The sequence below is a fragment of the Diceros bicornis genome, chromosome 5 (assembly GCF_020826845.1).
Source record: "Diceros bicornis minor isolate mBicDic1 chromosome 5, mDicBic1.mat.cur, whole genome shotgun sequence".
Lineage (NCBI taxonomy): Eukaryota > Metazoa > Chordata > Mammalia > Perissodactyla > Rhinocerotidae > Diceros > Diceros bicornis.
Genome location: NC_080744.1, coordinates 2,186,617 through 2,214,560, shown reverse-complemented (window position 1 = coordinate 2,214,560; position 27,944 = coordinate 2,186,617). Strand labels below are relative to the sequence as shown.

Here is a 27,944-nt window from a genome sequence, read left to right as displayed (position 1 = left end):
TTTTAATCAGAAGTTGTCTGTCAAGCACTCTGGGGACCGGACTGCAGTCAGAGCACTGCAGTGGGCCCAGCGCAGTATCGTACCTCATTTCCCTGCTGATCCAGGTCTTGCTCTTCCTGCTCCAAACAGAAAATTTTACAGGTCAGCTACAACTTAAACTGAAATTCCACACCATTAAACTATGTGGAGAAAGAAACAGTGATATACCATGACTGTCACACCTAACCAACAGGATAAGGACCCCGAGACTCCCAGTGAACTGATTTCTGTCTGATATTTCAGAAACAATGCCATTCACAGAGACAAAGCACTGTTCTCTGAAGTTAAAAAAAAAAAGACTTTCACATAGAGCATATGCTAAAGCAATGAATGTTATAAGGACAATTTAAATGACAACTAAGCTTGATATATTTGTCAGGGGAAAAGAAAATGGAGAATTCCAGTGAACATAACTTTTATTTTTCAGTCTCTATTCAACACTTTTAGGATAAATTCTTCACATATTAAAATAAGCTTAATTTTGTTTGCTTACTCACATTAAAAAATCTATCTGGAGATAACCTATCTGTGAAAGAATATTCATAATTAACACCTCTAATGAATATTTATGAGTCTGTTTATAGAATAAATTACAAATATGAGAATAGTGTAAAAAATCTGAGGACCAAAATAAGTTTTAATATTATTAAACAACATTGTTCAGCAGGGAAAAAAGAAATACATTTAGAATCCCTGTAAGCATTGCCTGCACTGAACAGAGCACACGATTATAACCAAAGCTTTAACTGTTATAAATAAAAATACAGTCACAATCAAAAATTTTCTACAAATTTATAAAACAATAAATCCTTTGCTCAGAATTTCAAGAAGATGTATACATTCATGCAAGAAGATATACTTAAGGCTGGGCTTGTATTCAGTTGATAGAACAATTAGGCAACCATCTTAACTGGAAAAATATTAACTTCTCACTTATTTTGCAACCAGGGCACTTGGCACTCTAACTGTGTAGCTACTTTCAACATTATGTAAGATCATGTAACATATATTCCTACAGAAAAACCCAGAGAAGTGCAAATTTATGTTCCTCTCATCTTCAAGACAATCCTAATTATGTCTTATTTTAACCAAGTCATTTCCCATCAGAATCAAATAAAACCTCTCCATAAAATTATTTTCTAAAGGCTTGTGATAAACTTTTTTATCAGCTATCAACACTACCATTTTTATGGTTATATACTGCAATTTTAGTCTTTTAAGTTTTATTTCTAAAATGACTTTCCATTAAGAATAGGGTTACCATTCGTCCTGGTTTTAGCACTCTAAGTCCCATGTCCTGGGAACCCTGGGATGGTTGGTCACCCTAAGTAAGAAGCAAGCAGCACACATTTGTGGTAGCCGTACCTTGTCATCATGTGAATCTTCTACAGCCAAGTCTTGTAACTCATGAGTTACAACCTCAAGGGATGGAGTTTCTTTTTTTATGCTGTCTGAAACCCTTGGTCCACCTCTAGGTTTCTGGGGCTGTTTCTTCACCGGTTCATCCTTTGTTTTTCCCTTCTTCCCCTTCTTCCCTTTTTCTTCTTTGTTTGAACCTGCAGACTTTAATGCACAGGGGAAAAAACAGTTAATGTTGTCAATATTTTCAATATTGTCAATATTTTAAAAAAAATGTACTGGATGCCTGGCATGTTATAGGCAGTGATTTGGATGCCCCATGTAAAGCAAAAGAAGACAATGTTTTTACATGTTACTTACCCCCAGCAATTTCATGATGAGTTCACGTTCTTCTTCATCTTGGTCTTTGTATTTTTCCTTCATTTTTTTCATTTTACTCTACAAAATCAAAAGATTTTGCTTGGAAAAATTCAGCAGTAAAAAAATCTCAACAAATGTTTGTAAAAAAGGTGCTTCTCTAATTCTGTCAAAAATGCTTATTTAGGGGCTGGCCCGGTAGTACAAGCAGTTAAGTGTGCACACTCCGCTGCGGCGGCCCAGGGTTAGCTGGTTCTGATCCCAGGCGCGCACTGAGTGTGCACCGATGCAATGCTTGGCAAGCCATGCTGTAGCGGTGTCCCATATAAAGTGGAGGAAGATGGGCACGGATGTTAGCCCAGGCCCAGTCTTCCTCAGCAAAAAAAGAGGATTGGCAGATGTTAGCTTAGGGCTGATCACTGTCACCAAAAAAAAAAAAAAAATGCTTATTGAGTGAGGCACTATTATAATAAACGATGTGGAGGCTAAAAAGATAGATAAACATAGTCATCACCCTCAAGGAATTTACCATCTGGTGGAAAAAGAAGATACATATAAGAGTAAGGATAAATTAATGCAACATATTCTAAATGCAAACAAATCATTTCTAAGATAATTCAGAGAAAGGATACATTTCTTTCAGCTTGAGCACAAACTGTGGGAAAGAAATAAAGCAAAACTTAAAAGTTAGTCTTCAAGGAAGTAAATTCTGTAGTATCTGGGAATCTAGGAAAAGCAAGATTACGAGGGAAAGACAGGACAGAGTATTAACAGCAAGTCATCACATTTGGTGGAGTCAAGATATGCACGCAGAGGGGGACAGGAAACAAGGCAGCAAAGCTAAGCTGGGTACTTACCTCAGACGGTTTGTAAGACTAAACTTTATCAACCAAACTAGTGATGCTTTACTCTGGCTACACACCCAATAACCCTCATGGTTTTTAAAACCACAGACATCTAGGCCTCACCTCCAAAGATTTCTGTCTTGATTAGTCTTGGCTGGGGCCCAGATAACAAATTTATGAACTTTTAAGGATTTCTTTAAACAGGACACAAAAAAAACCCTATAAAAGACTGATAAATCAGCCTTCATTAAAATAATAAGTCCTGCTTATCAAAAAACACTATTAGAAAAGTGAAAAAAAGCAAGCCTTAAAATGTGAAAAGTATTTGTAATACATACATCCAAGAAAAGACCTGTATTCAGGATTTCAAAGAGCTCCTATACATCACTGGGAAAGCTGGACAACACAGGTTTTAAAATGGGCACTTCAAAAAGAGGATATTCCAAGGTCTAATAAACATGAAAAAGTGCTCAATATCATTAGTCATCAGGGACATGCAAATTGAAGACAAAATAAGACTTCAGTATAACACAACTGAATGACTAAAAACCCTGACAATACCAAATTTGAGTGAGGATGTGGAGCAACTGGAACTCTGACCCACTGCTTGGTGAGAAATTGGTACAAGTACCCTGGAAAACTGTTTGGTAATATCTGCTAAAGCCAAACATAACATGTACACGCTAACCCAGCAATTCCACTCCTAGTTACACACGACAGAAATGCAGACTTGTGGACCTAAAAGACAGGTCTGAGAATGTCTATCAACAATATAATAGATCAACTGTGGCAGAGTCATACAAAAGAATGCTATGTAGCAATGCAAATGAACTACTGTTACCTACAACAACACGGAAAACTTGCACACAACGCTGAGTGAAAGAGGCCAGACAAAAGAGCATATACACTCACCATAGGATTGCTTTTATATAAAGCTCAAAAACAGGCAAAATAATCTACAGTGATTAAAGTAAGAATGTTTTTTCCTGTGGGGATACTATTTAGAAAGGGGCAAGAGTGAGCCTTGTGGAGAACTGGAAGGTTCAAGTGTCTTGATCTGGTGGTGGTTTTACAGGGATGTGTGCATATAAAAATTCACTGAGCTAAACACAAGATTTGTGCATTTTACTCTATGGACATTATACCTTTAAAAAATCTTCAGAATAAAATGAACACCGTTACCAATAAATTGAACCAAGAAATGGAAAACTGATGGAAAAGAAAAGAGTTTCTTGGAAAATATAACTTAGGAAAACCAACTTCAATAAAACAGAAAACCTGAATGGAGCTATCATCGCTGAATAAATTTAATTAGTACTTAAAACCTACCCACAAAAACCAAAATATCAGGCCCAGTTTTCTTAGCAAATGCTATCAAATTTCAAGGAACAATCTTCCTTTTATACAAAGTTCTAGAGAAAACAAAAAGAGGGGAAAGTCCTAAACTTACTTTGTGAAGCTGGTATAACCTAGACACCAAAACCAGGCAAGGACAGTATGAGGAATTACAGGCCAATTTGATAGATTTTCTCAAGTAATTTACCACATTAACTGATTAAGGGAGAAAAATAATAGATGCAGAAAAAGCATTCAATAAAATTTAACTCGTCATTATTAAAAATAACCCTTCATAAAGGATATCTACCAACAACCCACAGGAAAAATCTCACAATGATAAAAATCTTAGAAATAGTCCGTTTGATGTAATTAACAAAGATGTATACCATTATTACTTCCATGCAACACTGTACTAATGTTTGAGCCAGTGCAAAAAACATGAGAAAAATAGATATCAAGATTAGAAGAAAGAAAAACCATTATTTGCAGACAATATGACTGCCTACAGATGAAATACTAAAATATCCAATAAGACTGCCTATTACCAGATCAACATAGGGAAACTGTCTTCCCACATACCAGCAACTAATAACCAGAAAGTAAAAGTTTTAAAAATACACCATTCACAGAAAGTAGGAAAAATTTTAAGTAGGAACAGACAACATGGGTAAGACTCGACAGAAAAATGTATCTTTATTGAAGAATGTAAAATGTTCTTATATAATATAGTCCATATTCATGGACAGGAAGACAATGTGGTAAAGATGACAGTTCGCCACAAAAGAATCTAAAAATTTAATGTATTTTAATAAAAATTCCATGAGGATTTGCCTTAGAACGTAAACTGGCTGCAGAATATCTCATTGTATAAATGTATCATATTATTTATTGTTACTTTCTTTTGTTGGGCATTTAAGATAAATTTCAGTTTTTTGCTTTTATGAATATCAACTTGATGAATACCCTTAGTGCATACACATTATGTCTTTTAGGATAGGTTCCTAAAGTGGAATTGCTGACACAAAAGGTAAATGTATTGCTAGGACTCTGGATGGGGATCCTGGGGAGTGCACTCAAACACCTAGTGAATGACTGAACACACGTTATCTATGAATCTGATGAGTGAAAAAATTCCCCTTGTTTACATAAGCATTTCTTTTATCACTTTTTTTTTCACATTTGCCATTTGCCTTTCAGTTTTATTGATGGTTCTTTTTTCCACCTGGAATTTACTTTAGTATTTTTTAACATGACTAGCCACTAATTTTGAATATTTCATACCTTCCCAAACAATGTGTAATATTATTTTATCACATACGAAATTTTTAAATATACAATTAACAGTGTGTCTAGATTTTATTGTTTCACTTTTCAATCTGGCTGTTCGTATGTCAATACCATACTGTTTTAATAATTCTAACATTAAATGTTTTACTACTGGTAGGGAAATCCCCCCTCAATCTTCAAGATTTCCTCTTTCAAATGAACTTTAGAATTACTTTATCAAGTTAATTGAAATCTCAATTCTGATTAAAGTTGTATTCAATTTACATATTATTATGGGGAGAATTGATGTTCTTCCCTTCCATATGTGTATGTCCCTTCATTTATTGAGGCCCACTGGAAAAAACAGGAAATTCTGATCATTATGGATGGAGAAAAGATCATAAAACATGATGTTTGTTAAGATTTCAAAGGAATTTAATTTTTATAAAGATACACTGATATATGAGCTCACAATCCCCTCTTTCTCACTGCTACATTTTTAAATATATACATTCTGTATCCACTACATCTTCCTTCATCACCCACCTTTAATAAAATACATAAGAACTCTAAGCAAAATTGCATTAATAATTGAAAACGAAACTACTAAGCGAAATTATCAATGAGGACCAGCACTACCACTTACTGGCCGAGTATCTGGGAGTCACAGTCTCCTACTCCTCTGAGCTTCTCTAGACGATCTCAAAGAACACAGAACAGTGATCTCTGTGTTCCCCACACACTGCATCTTTCCAACTAATTTTCAGTCAAAGAAAGTCTTGCCTATGTCTTGTTTCACTGAAACTTTAAAAATTTAAGAGGAACCTCACAACTTCACTTGTGAATCATACAGTACTGACGTGAAGAGTTCACCCCAAAGTTTTATTACCTTTTGTCCTCGCTTCATTGGCTGCACAGCTGGGACATTTTTGCTTGTGTTCTGATGAGTTTCAATCTGTAGGGCATTTTCTTTTTCTTTGTCTTTTCCCTCTGTCACTTCTAAATCCCCTGAGTCACTTGGAAGCTTTTTCTTCTTCATTTCCCTAAATATGAATCAAACGGAAACATCTAATTCTTAGAATTTCAAAGTCTTAGTGCCCTAAAGACATTACATGGGCGGGGGCATGTACAGCATGTGAGAGATCATGGCGTCTGCTTGACTTGATAACCGCCAGGCTACAGTATACAAAGAAGCGCAAATCACCACACAGGGGGAGCTGACAACGTTCCTCTCGTGGACTCATCATTCCTCGTGTCGCCCAGGCTCACCACACTGCCCCCTGACCTGCCCTTACTCAGTACCACATTCAGTCCCTCAACACCTTGATGGCCAGGCACTGGGATCTGCTGTCTTTCTATCAACATGGCCTTGGTAGGTCTTAGGTATTCAAACATTTGTTGGTTGGTTAGTTGAGAAATAAGTGGATAAAAAAAGTGAGCAGATTAAGGAGGAAGGGGAAATTCTATGGCTGTAATATTACTCATGTGCAGTCTCTTCTATCCCCAATACCACTGCCCTAGCCCAGATCCTCATCACTTCCCACCCACACTTCCTCCAGTGTTTCCCCATAACCTTCCCTACATGAACTTCTAGATGAATATCCCTTAACTGTACACCTATCTCACATTCCCACTCAAAACCTTCCAGAAGTCCTCCTCACATCACTTTCAGGATCAAGTCCAAAATACTTAGCTTGTCATTCTAATTCCCTACTTTTGGTCCAAATTCACTTCACCAATCTTACCATCTACCAGTTCACAAACAAACTTTCTGCTCCTTTCCTGCTGGTCTCTTTATCATTCCCCCAAAGCACTGCCATATTACTTCCAAATCCCGCCCCCTGAGTTCATGCCAATTCTCCTTGGAGTCTCTGCCCTTCCTACTTTCATTTACCTAAGTCCTAATATATCTTCAAGATATGCTTCTGATGGTATTTCCCAAAACACCAGAACTCACAGCATTTTCTTACTCATTTTCAGATAACACTATGTACAGATGAGCAGCTATTTCCTGAATCCAAGACTCAAAAGCTTCTTGAAGACACAAACTTTGTTTTTGCCTCTTTGTATACATGTTATCTAGCACAGTGTCATGCGTTCAGAGAGTCTCTGTAATTGTTTAATGATTATCTTTCTCAAAACAAAAGGGTTTACAGTCATTCTAACCTAGGGCCACCTGACGTGCCTCACTAGTTTTTATCTAGTTTCACCAACACACTAGTTGTCTCAGTTGTCCCTTTCTATTTGCCTCCCAAAACCGGCTATATTTGAAAAAAAAAAACAGGTCTTCTCTCTTCCATAAACTTTCTTAATTAATATTTCAAGTATTCCCATTTATCCCTACCAATATTATCCTAGAAGCAGCCGATTTAATACAGTGCAATCATTATTGTACGTATTTATGTACTAAAAAGTCTGTCTTGTGTTACTTGACCTATCTTACTGACTGTAGTGACAGATTAGGGCCCTAAAACAGAAAAATATTAATTATTAGATTAATTAATATTAGAACTAAATATTAAAAACTAAACAAGATTTATGCTAAATCTTGGTAATTTTAATAAGAGAGGTCTTAGGAGCAGCCAAGCGATCTGTCAAAACTGAGTTGTCAATAAAAAAAAAAAAAACAACTACATGCTTTTCAGTTAGGTATCACAAATATGTTTACCTTCTTTCCTTGGCTGACAAATGTCTCCGGCTCTGTAATTTACTGTCACTCTATTAAAATTAAAACAAAAAAACAAGCAAATACAAATAACATCACTACTATTAATTTTTCAAAAAGTAAAATTAAAAAGTAGAAAATCACTCATTGAGAAGGACGTGATATTCTTCATAAAACTTTGAAAATAGCTTACCATATTAGAAGGTTCGTCTTTTGAAGCCAATTTCTGGAGGGACCTATAAAAACAAACAGAAAGAGGAGTCCACTAGCCTATAAAGGGCATTCATTTACGAAGTCCCAAAACATTCCCATATCATACTCTTACTTACTGGCAATCCTACAAATTTTCAAATTTGGTAAAATTAGAAAAAATACAACCAAACTGCTCATTTCCTTACTCTTTTAAATATATTCTTATACAGCTGACACATATTCAACACTTCCCATGTGCCAGGCACTACCAGATGTTTTACATGCATATCATCTTCACCAAAACCCTACGAAGGGGCTACCATTCCATTTTCACCAAGAAGGAAACTGAAGCTTAGACACAGAGCAACCTGCCCAAGGATGCACCCTAAGACTCAATTCTGGTCTGACTCCTAAGCCGCTCTTAACCACTCCAGTGATAATGCTTTTATAACTATGGCATTGTTTACTTGGTGATCGGTAAGACATTAAAGATTAACACACCTTATTTTTTTTTTTGATGAAATCGCCTTTCTTATATTATTAGCATTTATAACCATTTACTTGTTTCTATTTTGACCCAGTTTGGCCACTTTTATATTTACTGTATTTTTCTACACTGGGTCCTGGGAATTTCTTTAGAGAGATCTCCCCCCCAGGTGAATGGTGAAAAGATAAAAGGACAATGGAACGTAAAAGCACCGAAGTCAATCTTGGTATTATCTTTGTAAGGATTATCTTCAACTCTTCATCATTCCCAGCTTACAAAATAAAACTTGAAATTACGGTTTTTAATTACCTTTGAGACTGCAGGTGGGACAAGTCAATGGTGGTATCAGGGTAACTGAAGGTGTCTCCCCCGTCATCCCTCATCTCACCCACAGGGTCCTGATCTTTCACCACCTCTTCAGATTCTCCTTCATCTTCAGAGCTTTCTTCCTGAATCAGTTCTTCATTTAGCTCATCTCCACCACTCTGAACAACAATATCCTCTTGGTCACCCTGAGTCACGACTTCCACTTGCACAGGAGTTTCCTGTAATTCCTCTTTATCGTCTTCACCACTACTGTCACCTCCATCTGTAGAATTGCCGTAAGGAAAGTCAGAGTGCCATCCCCACAACAGAGCTAGTTGATTTCCTTGAAAACTTCATAAAAATATTCTATTGACTCCCTGTTTCTCCAAAAGATCACCAGAAAAATGCTTGATCATCCCCAAAGGGTACTTTTAGAAAAAAAGATACTCTGTATCATGAACTGGTTGCAATACATGATCTCCAAAATCCTTTAGCACAGTCAATTTCTTGGAGAGCGCAGCCATTTCTACAATGAAAACTATTACTTGTCTTTGTTAGGTATTTCCAAAAAGGACAACAGAAGTAGTTCTATAAATTCTGCCGCTTTTATCATAATTTGCCAAGAACTGAAATACTACATGAAATATAATGGCACACAGCAGGAGTTGTCCACATTTTTGCAAAAGGAACACTGTCTAGTAGTAATAATATGGTGTACTTGCCTCACCTATAAAATGAGATGCCACCACTCATCCAACAAGGATGGTTCTGAGAATTCAATAAAAAATAATGTAAATAAAGCACTTTATACAGTGTCAAGATTATGGTAAAAATTCAAAGAAACTGAATCTTGTAGTACAATAGTAGTCGTAAATGAAACAGTGCACTATTACTCCTAAAAAGGAATGACCCTAGGAGAAAGAATAACTGTAAAAATAATTTAGAGGGCATACATTCCCTAGTTCCTCTAGGTAGGAAGGTAAATTTATTCCAGCAACATAGTTGCTCTCTACTTGAAGCAAATATATTATTAAATCAAGCTAAATTCTCTTATGAGAAACTGCACTTGTTATCAACTCATCTTTGTATCACTTCTAATTCCTAAACCCAAAAGTAAATGCTCAGATATATTTGAATCTCTGTTAAACACATTTATATGTTACCCATTAAATACTGAAGTTTTACTGTATAAACATGTACTCAAGGATATTACTTATAGATCCAATTAAGTACTTTATGATTCACTAGAATAAGTATATTTAACATTTCCAAAAACCAAATTCAGTAAAATTGATAGCAAGTGTCTTTTCTGAAATTTCAATTACCCCAAAGGAGACATGATCTTCTACGTAAGAATTTAGAAGCAAAACTAGACAACAGAAAACATTATAAGCTCTTTATTAAAATCTGTTAAGTACCTAGTGGTTCCATTTCTTCTGAGATGAGGTCACTTGTGCAGCTCGCCAGTGTCTCCATGTCTTCATCCTGCACTCTGACTTTTCGTTCACCCCGATGTCTCCAAACACAAGACTCATCTACCTATGGAAATAGTTCTTTTTTACTGATGGAACCTCAGGTGAGACAAAAGAAAATCAGAAAAAAAAACAATGAGGCTAAAGAGTACCTTGAAGAGGAAGCTAAACCCCATCATTAGATATGAAGGAGGAAGGAAATTCTTTTTTCCTAAAAAAGATAATGTACATAAGTAAATGTTTAAAAAATCTGTTATCTCTATTTTACGCTAGCAAGATAGGTGACACCATGGTCACATTTGTTTTGTCTTTTCTGTCATGAAGGAACATTTCCCATTTACAGAATTTGGCATTTTGTATAGGGACAGGAATTCAGAAATAAAAAATATGAATGTTTTCAGGGCTGGAGTGGTTAAGTTCACGTGTTCCACTTCGGCAGCCCAGGGTTCACTGGTTTCGATCCTGGGTGCAGACCTACTCACCGCTCATTAGCCATGCTGAGGTGGTGTCCCATACAGAAGAGCTACAACTCTACAACTATGATATACAAGTATGTATTGCGACTTTGGGAAGAAAAAAGAAAAAAAAAAGGAGGAGGATTGGCAACAGATGTTGGCACAGAGTCAATCTTCCTCAAAAAATAAACAAACAAATAAATAAAAATATGAATGTTCTCATCTTTTAAGTTAGTCAGACCCTCAATAATCTATTTTTAGAAAAAAGGTCATGCTATACTTACTACTCCTTATAACTTCAAACTATGTGAAAGTACATTCTCATCCATAAAAATATATATGAGATGACATGACAAATGCTAAATTTGCCACACCAGGGCAAAATTTTCCTTACTTCATAACAGACTTCACACGAAATCAGAACAATTAGTTTCTGTTCTGAGAATATTAGTAGATGGTCCTCAAACCTGTCTCCATAATCCACTGATAAGTCATTACCTCTTATCATGAAGCTTCCTGTTGTCAAATATTCTCCAGTTGGTGCTGTTTTAGACACCTGAAGAACACAATAATACATTATACTCGTCTTAAGAAATATGGTTTTTTAATTTTCACTAGAGAACGTAAAGTCATATTCAAGCAAACAGCACTGTGTCCTGAAAAGTTTATAATTTAGCCAAAATTCTCAACACTGAAGGGATAGATATCTGTTCAATGATAGATATCCCTTTGGCAGTAACAAAGAAAAGAAATAATGAAGAATACAATACATCAATAATTTTCAAAAGCCATGGACTAGAGCCAGAACTGGTCCACATGTTTCCTCTAGTGTGAGATACAATGAAAAAAATGATAGTTTAATAAGCTTATCATACAGCTATACTTATAAAATAAAACTATATTTATTAAATAAAATCCTTTTCGGAGATAATTTTTTTGAGGGGTAATAAACCTTTCATTTTAGGAAATAAAGATGACAGCAGATTTTTAAAAATATATTCTAATTTGGCAAAATAGGAAGCAAGATAATCCCATAATTTTTAAAAATTTTATACATCTGTGAAACCCCCAAATCTGAGAGTATCTTTATTAGTGTTAGTTATGCAAGGGATTAAAAGCATACTAAATTTCATGCTAAAAAAACATATTCATAAAAGAATTAAAGCCACTTTTATAACAGTACTAATGCAGAAAATATAATCCCAGAAGTGACATTAATTTCCTAAAAACACAGTATCACAGCATGGCAGAAAATAATGAATATAAATAGATATAAAACAAAACTATATCTAAGGGAAGATAGTGGTATTGAACTCTTTATCTTGCTGTATAAGCTTTAGGATCTTATAAAAGTATTATCATTATCAATTACAATTCTTGAAAATGCGAAATCAACAGCAATGTGAAGTCAGATATGGAATGAAGCATCACTAAATAAAACAGCATTAACCACAAAGAAGGACAATTACTAAAACCAAGTGAATAAAAAACCACTGGATATACCTACTTTTCTGGAATAGCCAAAGAGAATTCAGAAAATCCCAACAAAGATGAGCGAGAGAAAGACCTTCTGGGTCAGTGCGCCAGTCATAACTGGAACACTCTTTATCCCGTATAATTGCACGGATCACTCTCTTCATTTAGGGCTCTGCTCGAATATTACCTTCCCTGACACTTTATTCATACTGCAGCCCCTCTCACTTTCTATCTTCTTATTCTGCTTTAAGAAAAAAATCTTTACAGCACTTGTTACCTGACATTATGTATGCACTTTTCTCTACCAGCAAAATGTCAGCTCCATGAAGGTGGGTACTTTGCCTTGAGTTCACTTCCGTGCCCTCAAAATTTGGTACCCAGTAGCTCTTAAAAAATTAAGAAAAAGGACCACAGCCCCTATTACCTGATGATGGTACACCCACCAAGCACTAGTGATTACTCGAGCGTCCCAAGCAGCACTGTAACAAAGGGCCATTGTGCCAGCTTCAGTCAAGGTCCGAGGAGGGATTGGCTCTCCTGCAAGAACAACACTACAGCCTTCAGTAGCAAGTTCAGACCTTCTACAGAGCAACATGTGAAAGTCACACACAGCATTACAGGTTCAATCCTCTTGCATCTTAAATACTAATACCACATTCTTATTTCAATATTATAACAAGTTACTGTTTTTATTAAAAATGTTTTTACACAGCAGGCTTTTAAGTGGTCTAAGAAAACAAGTCAGAGAAAAAACATCCTCTCACTTCTATGCGTAATTCTAACTTCATTCCAGAAAGGATAATTTAGAAAAATCTATTTAAAGCTTGAAGACTTCTAGCATTACCATAGACTGCCTAAAAGCATCAAAATGAGGAGCATGTTAATCCCTACAGTTACACTTCAAATATTTTTTAATTTGGATATAATTCACCTACCACAGAATTTACACTTTTAAAGTGTGCAATTCAGTGGTTTTAATATATTCATGAAGCTATGCAACCATTACCACTATCCAGAACGTTTTCATCATCCCCAAAAGAAATCCTTTATTGATTAATAGGTACTCTCTATTTACCCAGCCACTGGCAATCACTAATCTATTTTCTGTCTCCATGGATTTGCCTGTTTTGGAATTTCATATAAACAAAATCATATATGTCTGGTTTCTTTCACTTAGCATAATGTTTTCAAGGTTCATCCATGCTAGACCATGTACCAGTACTTCATTTCTGAATAATAATCCATTATATGGATATACCACATTTTATTTATTCAATTCATGGACATATGGCTTGTTTCTATTTCTTGGCTATTATAAATAATGCTGTTATGAATATTTGCCAAGTTTTACGTGGACATATGTTTTCAGTTACCTTGAGTATATATATCTAGAAGTGGAATGGCTGGGTCATGTGGTAAATTTTTGAGGAACTACCAAAATATTTTCTATAGCATCTGCATCATTTTCCATTCCCACCAGCAGCGTATAAGGGTTCCAACCTCTCCACATCCTTGTCAACACTTGTTATTGTCTATTTTTTCATTGTAACCACTTTAGTGGGTGTAAAGTGGTATCTCACTGTGGTTTTCATCTGCACTTCCCTGGGGACAAATGATGCTGAGCATCTTATAAGGTGCTTCTTAGCTGTTTGTATATCTTTGGAGAAATGGCTATTTGAATCCTTTGCTCATTTTTAAATTTTTTTTGCCTTTCTATTATTGAGTCTTAAGATACTGGTCCTTAATCAGATAAATGATTTGCAAACATTTCATCACATTCAGCAAGTTATCTTTTCACTTTCTTAATAGTGTCCTTTGAATTAAAGTTTTTAATTTTTATTAAGTTCAATTTATCTGTTTTTTCTTTTGGTTGCTTACGCTTTTGGTGTCATATCTAAGAAATGACTTTTTGATTCAAGATTATGAAAATTTATGCCTTATTTTTTTTCTAACACTTTTATAGTTTTTGCTCTTAACTTTAGGTCTTTGATGCATTGGAGTTAATTTTTATAAATGGTGTGAAGTAGAGGTCCAACCTCCTTCTTTTGCACATGGATATTAGTTGTCCCAGCATCATTTCTTGAAAAGATTATTCTATTCCCCTTGAATGGCCTTGGTACTATTGCTGAAAACTGACCATGAACAAGGAATCTCAAGGCTTTTAATTGATCTATCTGTCCATTCTCATGCCAATACCAAACTGTCTTGATTACTGTTGCTTTGTAGGAGGTTTTGAAATTAGGAAGTGGGAGTCCTCCAATTTTGTTCTTCATTTTCAAGAAAGATTTGGCTTATCTGGGTCCTTTGCATTTACATATGAATTTTAGGATCAGCTTGTCTTTGCAAAAAAAAAGCAGCTGGAATTTTGAAAGGGACTGCATCAAATCTGCAGATTAATGTGGGAAGTACTGCCATTAAAACAATATTAAGACTTCCAATCGATAAACACTGGACCTCTTTCCATTTGTTGAGGTCTTCTTTAACTTCTTTCAATGATGTTTTGTAGTTTAGGATGTATGTCTTTCATTTCTTGTTGGTAAACTTTCAATGATGTTTTGTAGTTTAGGATGTATGTCTTTCATTTATTTTTGGTAAATTTATTCCTAAGTATTTTAGTCTTTTTTAGTGCTATTATAAATGCATGTCTTGGGCCAGCCCCGTGGCTTAGCGGTTAAGTGTGCGTGCTCCGCTGCTGGCGGCCTGGGTTTGGATCCCGGGCGTGCACCGACGCACCACTTCTCTGGCTATGCTGAGGCCGCGTCCCACGCACAGCAACTAGAAGGATGTGCAGCTATGACATACAACTATCTACTGGGGCTTTGAGGGTAAAAAAAAAAAAAAAAAATTAAATGCATGTCTTATAATTTCCTTTTAGTACTGCTCATTGCTAGTGTATAAAAACACAACTGACTTTTGTATATTGAGCTTGTATCCTGGACATTACCGAACTTGTTTATTTTTTTTTGTGAGGAAGATCAGCCCTGAGCTAACATCCATGTTAATCCTCCTCTTTTTGCTGAGGAAGACCGGCGCTGAGCTAACATCTATTGCCAATCCTTCTCCTTTTTGTCCCCAAAGCCCCAGTAGATAGTTGTATGTCATAGCTGCACATCCTTCTAGTTGCTGTATGTGGGACTCGGCCTCAGCATGGCTGGAGAAGTGGTGCATCGGTGTGTGCCCGGGATCCGAACCCAGGCCGCCAGCAGTGGAGCACGTGCACTTAACTGCTAAGCCACAGGGCCGGCCCCGAACTTGTTTATTAACTACTACTTTTTAGTGGATTCCTAAAGGTTTTACATATAAAAGATCATGTCATCTGCAAACAGAGATAGTTTTACTTGTTCTTTACCAAGCTGGATATTCTTAAATTTCTTTTTCCTGCCTAAAGGCCTACTCAGAACTTCGATAAAATGTTGAATAGAAGTGGCAAGAACAGGCATGCTTATCTTGTTCCTGATCTCAGGAGGAAAGCTTTCACTCTTTCACCGTTAAGATTGTTAGCTGTGGGTTTTCAGAGATGTTCTTTACCAAATTGAGGAAATTCCCTTCTATTCCTAGTTTGTTGAGGGTTTTTATCACAATTGGGTATTTCATTATTACCAAAGGCTTTTCAGCATCAGTTGAGATGAGGATGTGGTTTTTGTCCTTCATTCTATTAATACACCATATTACACTGACTAATTTTCATGTTAAACCAACCTTGCATTTCTTGGATAAATCTCACTTTGTGACAGTGTATAATGCTTTTAATATGCTGCTGGATTCAGTTTCCTAATATTTTCTTGAGGATTTCTGTGCTTATATTCATAAGCAATATTGGTCCGTAGTTTTCTTTTCTTGTGATGTCTCTATCTGGTTTTGTTATTAGGGTAATACTGGCCTTACAAAAGGAGTTAGAAAGTGGTCCCATCTCTTCTATTGTTTGGAAGACTTTGTGAAGGATAATGTTCAATCTTCTTTAAAAGTTTGGTAGAATTCACCAGTGAACCTGCCTGGATCTGGGATTTCTTTTTTCTTTACTGTGAAATTTTTGTTGTACATTATTGTTTGTCAGTCACCATTATAAATGTATCCCTTCACCTGTTGTGCCCACCCCCACCCCCTTGCCCCTGGTAACTACCAAACAGTTCTCCCTATCCGGGTGTTGGTTTATCTTCCACTTATGAGTGAAATCATGTGGTGTTTGTCCTTCTCTTTCTGGTTTATTTCGCTTAACATAATACCCTCCAGGTCCATCCACGTTGTTGCAAATAGGACTGTTTTGTCTTTTTTATGGCTGAGTAGTATTCCATTCTATATATATATACACACATATATATACCATGTCTTCTCTATCCACTCATCAGTTGACGGACACTTGGGTTGCTTCCATGAGTTGGATGTAAGTGAATAATGCTGCAAAGAACATAGGGGTGAATTGTTGATTTTAGGTTTGTTGGGTAGATACCCAGTAGTGGGATAGCTAGATCATAAGGTATTTCTATTTTTAATTTTTTGAGGAATCTCCATACTCATTTCCATAAAGGCTGCACCAGTGTGCATTCCCACCAGCAGTGAATTAGGGTTCCTATTTCTCCACAGCCTCTCCAGCATTTGTTGTTTTCTGTCTTGGTGATTACAGCCATTCTAACGGTGTAAGATGATATCTTAGCATAGTTTTGATTTGCATTTCCATGATGATTAGTGATGTTTAACATCTTTTCACGTGCCTATTGGCCATCCGTATATCTTCCTTAGAGAAGTGTCTGTTCATTTCTGCCCATAGACGTGAGGCTTAATTTCTGGGGTTTCAATTCTGTTCCATTGATCTGTGCGTCTGTTTTTGTACCAGTACCATGCTGTTTTGATTAGTATCGCTTTGTAGCATGTTTTGAAGTCAGGGATTGTGATGCCTCCAGCTTTGTTTTCTTCTCAGGATTGCTTTAGCTATTCAGGTCTTTTGTTGCCCCATATGAATTTTAGTATTCTTTGTTCTATTTCTGTGAAGAATGTCCTTGGGATTCTGATTGGGGTTGCATTGAATGTGTAAATTGCTTTACATAGTATGGACATTTTAACTATGTTTATTCTTGCAATCCATGTGCATAGGATATCTTTCCATTTCTTTAGTCATCATCGATTTCTTTGAATAAGGTCTTACAGTTTTCATTGTATAGGTCTTTTACCTCCTTGGTTAAATTTATTCCTAGATTTTATTTTTTTTGTTGCAATTGTAAGTTGGATTGTCGTCTTGAGTTCTCTGTTAGTTTGCTGTTGGCATATAGAAATGCAATATAGAAATGCGACTGATTTCTGTAAGTTGATTTTGTACCCTACAACTTGGCTACAGTTGTTGATTATTTCTAATAGTTTTCCAATGGATACTTTAGGGTTTTCTATATATAAGAACATGTCATCTGCAAAGAACAAGAGTTTCACTTCTTCGTTGCCTATTTGGATTCCTTTTATTACTTTTTCTTGCCTAATTGCTCTGGCCAGAACCTCCACTACTATGTTGAATAAGAGTGGCAAGAGTGGGCCCCCTTGTCTTGTTCCTGTTTTCAGAGAGATGGCTTTCAGTTTTTCACAGTTCAGTATGATGTTGGTTGTGGGTTTGTCAAATATGGCCGTTATTATGTTAAGGTACTTTCCTTCTATACTCATTTTTTTGAGTTTTTATCATAAAGGGATGTCTGATCTTGTCAGATGCTTTGCATCTACTGAGATGATCATGTGGTTTTTATTCCTCGTTTTGCTAATGTGGTGTATCACAGATTGATTTGCAGATGTTGAACCATCCCTGTGTCTCTGATATAAAACCCACTTGATCATGGTGTATGATCTTTTTAATGTATCGCTGTATTTGGTTTGCCAATATTTTGTTGAGGATTTTTGCATCTATGTTCATCAGGGATATTCGTCTGTAGTTTTCCTTCTTGGTAATGTCTTTGTCTGGCTTTGGTATCAGGATGATGTTGGCCTTGTAGAATGTGTTGGGAAGTGTTCCATCTTCTTCTATTTTTTGAAATAGTTTGAGAAGGATAGGTATTAAATCTTCTTTGAATGTTTGGTCAAATTCTCCAGAGAAGCCATCTGGTCCTGGACTTTTATTTTTTGGGAGGTTTTTGATTACTGTTTCAATCTCTTTACTTCTGATTGGTCTATTCAGGTTCTCTATTTCTTCTTGGGAAGTTGTATGAGTCTAAGAACTTATCTATTTCTTCTAGATTGTCCAATTTGTTGGCATACAGTTTTTCATAGTATTCTCTTATAATCTTTTGTATTTCTGTGGTATCCATTATAATTTCTCCTTTTTAATTTCTAATTTTTTTATTTGAGCCTTCTCTCTTTTTATCTTGCTGAATCTGGCTAAGGGTTTGTCAATTTTGTTTATCTTCTCAAAGAACCAGCTGTTTGTTTCATTGATCCTTTCTACTGATTTTTTATTTCAATTTCATTTATTTCTGCTCTGAATTTTATTACTTTCCTCCTTCTGGTGACTTTAGGCTTTGTTTGTTCTTCTTTTTCTAATTCTGAGGTTGCTTATTTGGGCTTTTTCTTCTTTATTAAGATGGGCCTATATTGCTATGAGTTTTCCTCTCAGGACCACTTTTGCTGCATCCCATGTGAGTTGCTACGGTGTATTTTCATCTTCATTTGTCTCCAGATATGATTTGATTTCTCCTTTAATTTCATCAGTAATCCATCTGTTGTTCAGTAGCATGTTGTATAATCTCCACATCTTTGTCACTTTCACCGTTTTTTCCTTGTATTTATGTGTAGCTTCATGGCATTATGGTCGGAAAAGATGCTTGTTGTGATTTCAATCTTCTTAAATTTGTAGAGGCATGCCTTGTTTCCCAGCATATGGTCTATTCTGGAGAATGTTCCATGTGCACTTGAGAAGAATGTGTAATCTGCTGTGTTGAGAAAGAGTGCTCTACGTATATATCTATTAAGTCCATCTCATCAAGTTTTTCATTTAAGTCCATTATTTCCTTATTAACTTTCTGTCTGGATGATCTATCCATTGATGAAAGTGGGGTGTTAAGATCCCCTACTATTATTGTGTTGTTGTTAATATCTCCTTTTAGGTTTGTTAATAGTTGCTTTATGTACTTTGGTGCTCCTGTGTTGCATATATACTTATAAGTGATATGTCGTCTTCATGGAGTGTCCCTTTTATTATTATATATCGCCCCTCTTTGTCTCTCATTACCTGTTTTATCTTGAACTCAACTTTGTCTGATATAAGTATGGCAACACCTCCTTTCTTTTGTTTGCCATTAGCTTGGTGTATTGTCTTTCATCCTTTCACTCTGAGCCTGTGTTTGTCTTTAGAGCTGAGATGTGTTTCCTGGAGGCAGCAGATTGTAGGGTCTTATTTATTTATTTATTTATTTGTGAGGAAGATCAGCCCTGAGCTAACATCCATGCTAATCCTCCTCTTTTTGCTGAGGAAGACCAGCTCTGAGCTAACACCTATTGCCAATCCTCCTTTTTTTTTTTCCCCAAAGCCCCAGTAGATAGTTGTATATCATAGTTGCACATCCTTCTAGTTGCTGTATGTGGGACGCTGCCTCAGCATGGCCAGAGAGGCGGCATATCGGTGCGCACCTGGGATCTGAACCCGGGCCACCAGCAGCAGAGCACGCGCACTTAACCGCTAAGCCACAGGGCCGGCCCATGTACGGTCTTATTTTTTAATCCATCCCACCACTGTGTGTCTTTTTACTGGAGAGTTCAGTCCATTTACATTTAGGGTAATTATTGATATATGAGGGCTTAATGTTACTATTTTATCACTCATTTTCCGGTTCTTTTGCATTTCTTTTGTTTCTCATCCCATGTGTTTCCGACTACCAATTCAGTCTGGTAGTTCTGTATGGAGGTTCTCTTAGTTTTCTCTTCATTTATCATGTGTGACTGTGTTCTGATTATTTGGTTAGTGGTTATCATGAGGTTTGTATAAAAAATCACGTGGATGTGATAGTCCATTTTTTGATGGCCTCTTATTCCCTGACTAAATCGATTCGATCCCTTTCCTCTTCCCCATCTAAGTTATTGTTGTCACAACTTACTCCATCTTGTGTTGTGAGTTTGTGTTTAAAGTGATGAGGTTATATTTATTTTTGGTGTTTTCCTTCCCTTGATCTTTGGTTTTATAATTGTTTGCCAACCTATTCTGATAGAGAGCTACAATTTTATTGCTTTTGTCGACCTACCTTCCTCCTTGTTCAAAACTTTGCATCCCCTTTCTCTTTTTTATCTCAGGCATGAGGGCCTTCTTAAGCACTTCTTATAGTGGGGGTCTTGTGGCAATGAACTCCCTTAAATTCTGTTTATCAGGGATAGTTATTATTTCTCCATCATATCTGAAGGATATTTTCGCTGGATAGAGTATTCTTGGCTGCAAGTTTCTGTCTTTCAGAATTTTGAATATGCCATTCCACTCGCTCCCAGCCTGTAAAGTTTCCGTCGAGATATCAGCTTCAAGCCTGACAGGAATTCCTTTGTACGTTATTTTTGTCTAGCTGCCTTTAATATTTTTTCTTTTGTTTGTCATTGACTTTTGCCAGCTTTACTACTATATGCCTTGGAGAGGGTCTTTTTGTGTTGATATATTTAGGAGATCTATTGATTTCATTCACTGATATTTCCCCCAGCTCCTTCCCCAGGTTTGGGAAGTTCTCATCTATTATTTCTTTGAACAAGTTCTCTGCTAGTTTTTCCCTGTCTTCTCCCTCTGGAATACCTATAATCCTTACGTTGGATTTCCTAACTGAGTCGGATATTTGTTGGAGAGTTTCTTCATTTCTTTTTAGTCTTAGCTCTTTTTCCCCTTCCATCTAAAGCATTCCTGCATTGCTGTCCTCAATATTGGTAATTCTTTCCTCCATATTGTCAGCTTAAGGCTTAAGGCTTCCAGATTTGTCTTCATCTCCTCTACTGTGTTTTGCATCTCTAAGATTTCTGATTGATTTTTCTTTATAGTTTCAATGTCTTTTGTGAAGAAATTCTTGATTTCATTGAATTGTCTATCTGTGTTTTCTTGTATTTCGTTGAGCTTTTTTATGATAGCTATTTCAAATTCTCTGTCATTAACGTTATACATTTCCGTGCTTTCAGGGTTGACTTCTGGGTGCTTGTCATTTTCCTTTTGGTCTGGAGATTTAATATATTTTTGCATAGTGCCTGTAGGTGTTGGCTTATTTTTCCTCATAGTGAAAACATCTGGTCGCAGTTTCCTCTTGCTGCCGCTGGCTGGGGATCAAGAGCTGTGTATTCTGTGCCTGCCTCAATCCGCAGGCGCTCTGGTCGGCCCGCAGCTAAGCTGAAGTGCAGCTGAGCTGAAGCGCGGCTGAGCAGAGGCTGCTGGGGCTGGTACACAGGAACAGCTGGAGCTGGAGCATGGGAACAGCTGGGACCGGAGCGCAGCTAGGCTGAAGCAGCTGGTGCCTGGGTGAGGGTGGGCTGAAGACCAGAGCTGGAGGGCGGCTGAGCTTCAGCGTGGCTGAGCAGAACCAGCTGTAGCTAGAGTGCAGGAACTGATGGAGCTGGAGAGGAGCTGGGTCAACGCAGCCAGAGCTGGAGTGCGGCTAGATTAAAGCAGCTGCAGCTGAAGTGCGGCTGGGCCAAGGAAGTAGGAGTCGGAGCTGGAGCCCACCGGGCCAAAGAAGCTGGAACTAGAGGGTGGCTGGGCCAAAGGAGCTGGCGCCAAGTCAGCCGGAGCCTAAGCATGGCCAAGCCAAAGCAGCTGGAACCGGGGGCAGTATGCAGTCAAGCCAATGCAGCTAGGGCTGGGGTACAGTCAAGCCAATGCAGCTGGGGCAGGGGCACAGTCACGCTGAAGGAGCTGTGGCCAGGGCACGGTCGAGCTGATGCAGTTAGGGCCATGGCACGGTCGAGCCAGGGCAGCCGGGGCTGTGGCACGGTCAAGCTGGGGCAGCTGGGGCCTAGGCTCGGTCAGGCCAGAGCTGCTGGGGCTGGGGTGCCAGGGAGCCAGAGCTGCTGTTGCTGGGGTACGGGCACACCAGTGTCATTAAGGCCAGGGTGCGGGCACACCACCGCCACAGGTGCCGGGGCACAGACGTGCCGTTGCTGCTGGTGCTGGAGCTCTGGGGATCCGCCGCCACTGGTGCTCAGGCCAACGCCAAGCTGAAGCACGGCTGAGCTGAGGCTGCAGGACCGTTGTGCTGAAGTGCCGGGCAGGTGGGGGGAAGGGGTGCTTACTTTCACCTCCCCAATCCCAGAGGTTTTTCAATTTGCGATTGCTCTCTGCTCTCCTAAAGGGCTAGCTTGTTGAAAGTACCCTCGCAACAGTTCTGCTCCCTCCTTAGGGAGATTCCCCACGGGCTGTAAGGGATCTTCCAGAGTGCCAGTTTTCCTGTTGGCGGGGAAGAGGGTCGCCCCTTTCCCCTCCTCTGAGAGCCACGTGGTCTCAATCTCAGGGTTGCAGAGCTTGGAGAAGGAAGGAACTCCTCTTACCTCCTTCCACTTCCTCTGGGGATTCCAAGACCTCAGTCCTTGGGTATACAGCTGCATGGGTGCCTCAGACGTCTCTTGTGTTGTGTGAATAACTTATGTTGGAACATGAATGTCCTTTTTGTTGTGTCTTAGAGGGGGAGAGTTAAATGGTGGAAGCTCTCTCCGCCATGATGCTGACGTCACTCCTCTGGATCTGGGATTTTGTAAGTAGACTTTTTATTACTAATCCAATCTCTTTACGTGTTATGGGTTTGGTTTGATTTTGTATTTCACCTTGAGTCAGTTTTGGTAGTTTGTGTCTTTCTAGAAATTTGCCCATTTCACCTAGCTTATCTAATTTGTTGCTATACAATTGTACCTGGTATTCTCTTATAATCTTTTTGATTCCTGTAAAGTTAGTAGTAAAGTATCCTCTCTTTTGTTTCTGATTTTAGGATTCTGAATCTTCTCTTTTACTTTTCTGGTCAGTATGGCTAAAGGTTTATCAATTTTGTTGATCTTTTCAAAAAACCGACTTTGGCTTTGTTAATTTTCTCTTTTGCCTTTCTATTCTGTTTCATTTATTTCTACCCAAATCTTTTTTATTTCCTTCCTTTCTTACTATGGGTTATTTGTTTTTCTTTTTCTAGATCTTAATGTGTACAGTTTTGTTACTGATTTGAGATCTTTCCTCTTTTTGACTATAGGCATTATAACCATAAATTTCTCTCTAAGCAGTTTTAGCTTCATCTCCTAAATTATGATATACTATGTTTTGATTTCATTTCATCTCAAAGTATTTTCTAACAGTCTCTGTGACTTCCTCTTTGACTCACTGGTTATTTATCAGTATGGTATTTAATTTCCACACATTTGTGAATTTTCTGAATTTTCTTTTATTAGTGGCTTCTAATTTCACTCCATTATGCTCAGAAAAGTTATTTTGTATGATTTAGTACTTTTAAATTTATGGAGACTTGTTTTATAGACTCATGATATGGTCTATTCTGGAGAATATTTCACATGCACTTGAGAAGAATGAGTAATATACTATTGTTAGGTGGAGTATATTACAGATATGTATTAGAGCTAGTTAACTTATACTGTTCAAATCTTCTATTTTCTTGTGGATCTTGTATCTAGTTATTCCATCTATGACTGAAAGGTGTTGAAGTCTTGAACTGTTATTGTTGAATTGTCTATTTCTCCCTTCATTTCGTTCAGATTTTGCTTCATATATTCTAGAGCTCTGTTGTGTGCATATATGCTTACAATTGTTATATCTTATTGATGGATTGACCCTTTATCATTATAAAATGTCCTTCATCTCTACTAACACTTGTTGTCTTATAGTTATGCTGCAAACATTTTAAAGAAAGGAATTAAAGTTTTGAATAACAAATATATTACCTGTTGGATTCTTAATTACACAGCTAGTAGCCCCATGAAGATCAGCATGTACATAAATGTCCCCTTAAAAACAAATAAGAAATTAAGAAATAATACTTTAAGTCCTGTTTCTTTCTTTCTTTTTTAGTTGAAATTATTCATTGTTTAATGGGATTAGGGATATACAAAGGAATAAGGCATATAAAGAAAAATCCATCTTCCACCCCTGGGAGAGTTCTCATAGGCCTTATAGGAAAGCAATGTTGATAGGGTAGATTACAAAAATGGTCACAGTTCCTCTCCTTCTATCCACACAGCTCTGCTCTCTGACCTTGAACTTCCCCCATCAAGAGGAGGAGTCCACTTCCCCATCCCATGACTCTGGGCCTGCCCTGTGACCTGTTTTGGCCAGTAGAACATGGCAGATGTCACCAAGTGCCAGTTCCCAGCCTAGGCTTTGAGAGGCCTACTGTGTTTCCTCTCTCTCGCAGAAACTTACTGAGTTACCATGCAAGCAAGCCCAGGCTAGCATGCTGGAGGGTGAGAGACACATGGAGCAGGTGAGTCATCCTAGCAAGTGCAAAGGTTCTGAAGATGATGGATGTTTGACTTGTACAAAGAGCAGTCAGGAGGCCAGACTAAGCGGAGGGTGGTAAGAAATGAGGCTGAAGAAGCCAGGCACCTTGTAAGCCACAATGAGGACTTCTGGTTTTATTCAAAGTGTGTGACAGCAACAAATGAGCAAACAGACGAAGGCAGGAGTGAACAGTCAACCAGGAAAAGGAAAGCGCATGGTTCCTAACGGATAAAAGCAGCCACTGTTTGCTTTTGCTCTAAATGTGAAAACAGGTTATAAACTTCAGCACTGAAAAATTAAGCGTTTAAAAATTTGATCTACGATGACTTGGGAGGATTGAGAGCTATTTTGTTAATGTAGCAGAAAATCAAAAGTCCACTACTGCAGATTAGCTCAGCATTACTACTTTAGGAATACTCACTTAAAATGAGAAGTGTCAAAGCACATATTCAATGAAACTTAAACCATTAAGCATCAAACACTTTCTACCAATTAAATCTGTCAAACAAAGGAGTATAAGATGAAAATCTACACCTAATATTGAGATAACTGATCCAATTAATTAAGAGAGAATTCTTTAGAATTTTAATCTTACCTACCTGATGTCAAGTATCTTTTCACAATTATTTCATTCTGTTGCTGATCTCGTCCACCTATAATTAGATAGTTCTCTGAGCTAATGAACCACAGAAATTTCTCAAACCTAGCAAATTGAAAGAAAAAAAGTTAACATTTCTTTTCCTTTAGAGTTGCCTGACTTGACACCCTTTTTAAAAATAAAACAAATCAAGAAGCTATCCTACCTGTATAGGTTAAGATAAATGGATGGTTTAATTTCTTTTCTTAAGGCATCAAGCTGAATTTTACTGAAAATTTGTAATACAAATTGCCCTAGGATATTCTTAAGATGGTCTTAGAGAATATTCTTAAGACGGTCTTAGAGAAAGCAACTAAATTCTATGGTTTAAAAAAGTATGTTCTCTCCTTTTCTCCCTCTCATAAAGCTAGCCTTCTTAAACTCAAGGATAACTTATAATAATGAATTGCCCAAAGCAAAAGGATAAACTGTCACATGGTCCCTAGGTTTAGCTTTCTTTCAGTGGGGCACTGGACAGGCTCTGGCACCACTGGTAAGAAAGAAAAGTTGTTTTCCCATTCTGTCCTCAATTAATCAACTGAATGTATACATATATGATATTCTTTACACTTTTTTAATACAAAAAACCAAGAATTGCCTTCAGACGTATAAAATTATAACTTTTCTCAAGAGACAAAGTAATTTGGGTTTTCATGATTAATAGGTACCATCACGATAAAAAGTAGAGTGTATATTTGTATGACATTTAGACATGCAATAGAGATGAACATAAATATTTCTTGTATTACATATGAGTACCAAGATAATCTTTTTATAATTTAATCTACAATTTAAAAACTTACAGTTAAAGATGACAGATTGAGCACAGGCATTAAACTAAACTCCCTCATATCCCCCCAAAATATAATAGCAAAAGAATTTTATTCCTATTTTCTAATCTGATTTTTTATTAATACATATACATGGTTCACAAAATTTTTTAAATTATATAAAAAGGTATAGTGAGAGATCCTGCATCTCTCTTCAGTTCCCACCACTACTACCAAACAGGGAGCCATTGAGATTGGGTTCCTGTGTATCCTTCTCCAGAGTTTCTTTACACGTACAAAAGCTAAAATAAAATGCTTATTCTAAACCTTTTCTCTTTTTTTTTTTTGTGAGGAAGATCAGCCCTGAGCTAACATCCATGCCAATCCTCCTCTTTTTGCTGAGGAAGACCCGCCCTGAGCTAACATCTATTGCCAATCCTCCTCCTTTTTCTCCCCAAAGCCCCAGTAGATAGTTGTATGTCATAGTTGCACATTCTTCTAGTTGCTGTATGTGGGACGCCACCTCAGCATGGCTGGACAAGTGGTGTGTCGGTGCACGCCCGGGATCCAAACCCGGGCCGCCAGTAGCGGAGCGCGCGCACTTAACCGCTAAGCCACAGAGCCGGCCCCAAACCTTTTCTCTTTTTTAGACACAACACGCACTGTTCTGTATAATGCTTTCTTTTTTCACTTAAAAATGAATCTTCCTCATTGCTGAATGGATGTACTATATTTAACCACTCCCCTATTGATGGCAAGGAGGTAAACCCACAATGACAAAGAGAATGAGAAAGATGAATCAAGGATGTATTTTGTAATCATCCTAATAAAGGAATGCGTAACTAACAGGCAAAAAAAAAAAAACTAACCAGTCAAAAGAAGGCAATAAGGAAGACAAAAAAGAACACAGAACAATATGGACAAACAGAAAGCAAGTAGTAAGATGGGTAGATTTAAATGCAAATATATCAGAAATTACATTAAATGTAAATGTAGTCAATTCTCCAGGTAAAATGCAAAGACTGTCAGACTGAAAAACAATAATGATATATATACTCCTTTAAAATATAAGGATATAAAAAGGTTGAAATATGAAAATGGAAAAAGCTATACGATGCAAACACCAACCAAAAAACATGAGTTTTAGTACCTCACACAGAAGGAAAAAATAGTTCTAAGTTAAAACGACATTTCATTAAAGTTAATAAAAGGTTCAATTCACCAGGAAGATATAACAGTTCTATATTTGTATCACTTAATTACATACCCTCATATATGTAAAGCAAAAACTGGCCGAAGTAAAAGGAGAAACTGACAAATCCACAATTACGTGATATTTAACACACCTCTCTCAGTAATTGAGGAAAAAATCAATAAAAAAAGAATTAGTAAAGATGCCAAAGATTTGAATAATATAATTAATAAATGTGACCTGATATTTAGAGAAATGTACTCAACAACTGTAGAATACACTTGTGAAACATTTTGATAAATCAAGTTGACCATAAATAGGCTGGGCCATAAAGCGAATTTCAACAACAAATGTCAAAGGATAGAGATAATTCAGAATACTATCTGTGACCATTATGCAAATTAAGATAAAAATCAATAACAAAAAATAACTAAAAAAGTCCCATAATTTGGAAATTAATATATATACTTCTAAATAACACATGGGTAAAGAAATCACAATGGAAATTAGAACATCTTGATGTTAAAGATAATGAAAATACTACATAAAGCTCTTTAGATGCAGTTAAAGCCAGGCTGAGGGAAATATACTGCCTTACATACACATTTAAAAAGAAAAGAGGCTGTGGAAAAATCAACTAAGCTTCCATCTCAAGGAATCAGAAAGGGAACCGCAG

The 27,944-nt window shown here is 37.1% G+C and overlaps 2 protein-coding genes across 3 annotated transcripts in view; both read right to left on the bottom strand.

The window, feature by feature from the left end:
* Nucleotides 1-27,944, bottom strand: part of POLE2 (DNA polymerase epsilon 2, accessory subunit) — a 343,546-nt gene that overhangs the window by 104,171 nt on the left and 211,431 nt on the right. The gene's annotated exons all lie outside the window — the stretch shown is intronic.
* Nucleotides 1-27,944, bottom strand: part of NEMF (nuclear export mediator factor) — a 51,971-nt gene that overhangs the window by 2,492 nt on the left and 21,535 nt on the right. For both annotated transcript variants that reach the window (XM_058540619.1, XM_058540620.1), the window contains exons 17-29: nucleotides 25,269-25,372; nucleotides 24,114-24,176; nucleotides 12,682-12,794; nucleotides 11,280-11,337; nucleotides 10,479-10,537; nucleotides 10,273-10,393; nucleotides 8,858-9,137; nucleotides 8,063-8,105; nucleotides 7,873-7,922; nucleotides 6,094-6,247; nucleotides 1,759-1,836; nucleotides 1,405-1,602; nucleotides 84-116 (exon numbers count right to left, since the gene is read on the bottom strand). In XM_058540619.1, the coding sequence (XP_058396602.1) occupies nucleotides 84-116; nucleotides 1,405-1,602; nucleotides 1,759-1,836; nucleotides 6,094-6,247; nucleotides 7,873-7,922; nucleotides 8,063-8,105; nucleotides 8,858-9,137; nucleotides 10,273-10,393; nucleotides 10,479-10,537; nucleotides 11,280-11,337; nucleotides 12,682-12,794; nucleotides 24,114-24,176; nucleotides 25,269-25,372 (1,354 nt within the window). The remainder of the gene's footprint in view (nucleotides 1-83; nucleotides 117-1,404; nucleotides 1,603-1,758; nucleotides 1,837-6,093; nucleotides 6,248-7,872; nucleotides 7,923-8,062; nucleotides 8,106-8,857; nucleotides 9,138-10,272; nucleotides 10,394-10,478; nucleotides 10,538-11,279; nucleotides 11,338-12,681; nucleotides 12,795-24,113; nucleotides 24,177-25,268; nucleotides 25,373-27,944) is intronic.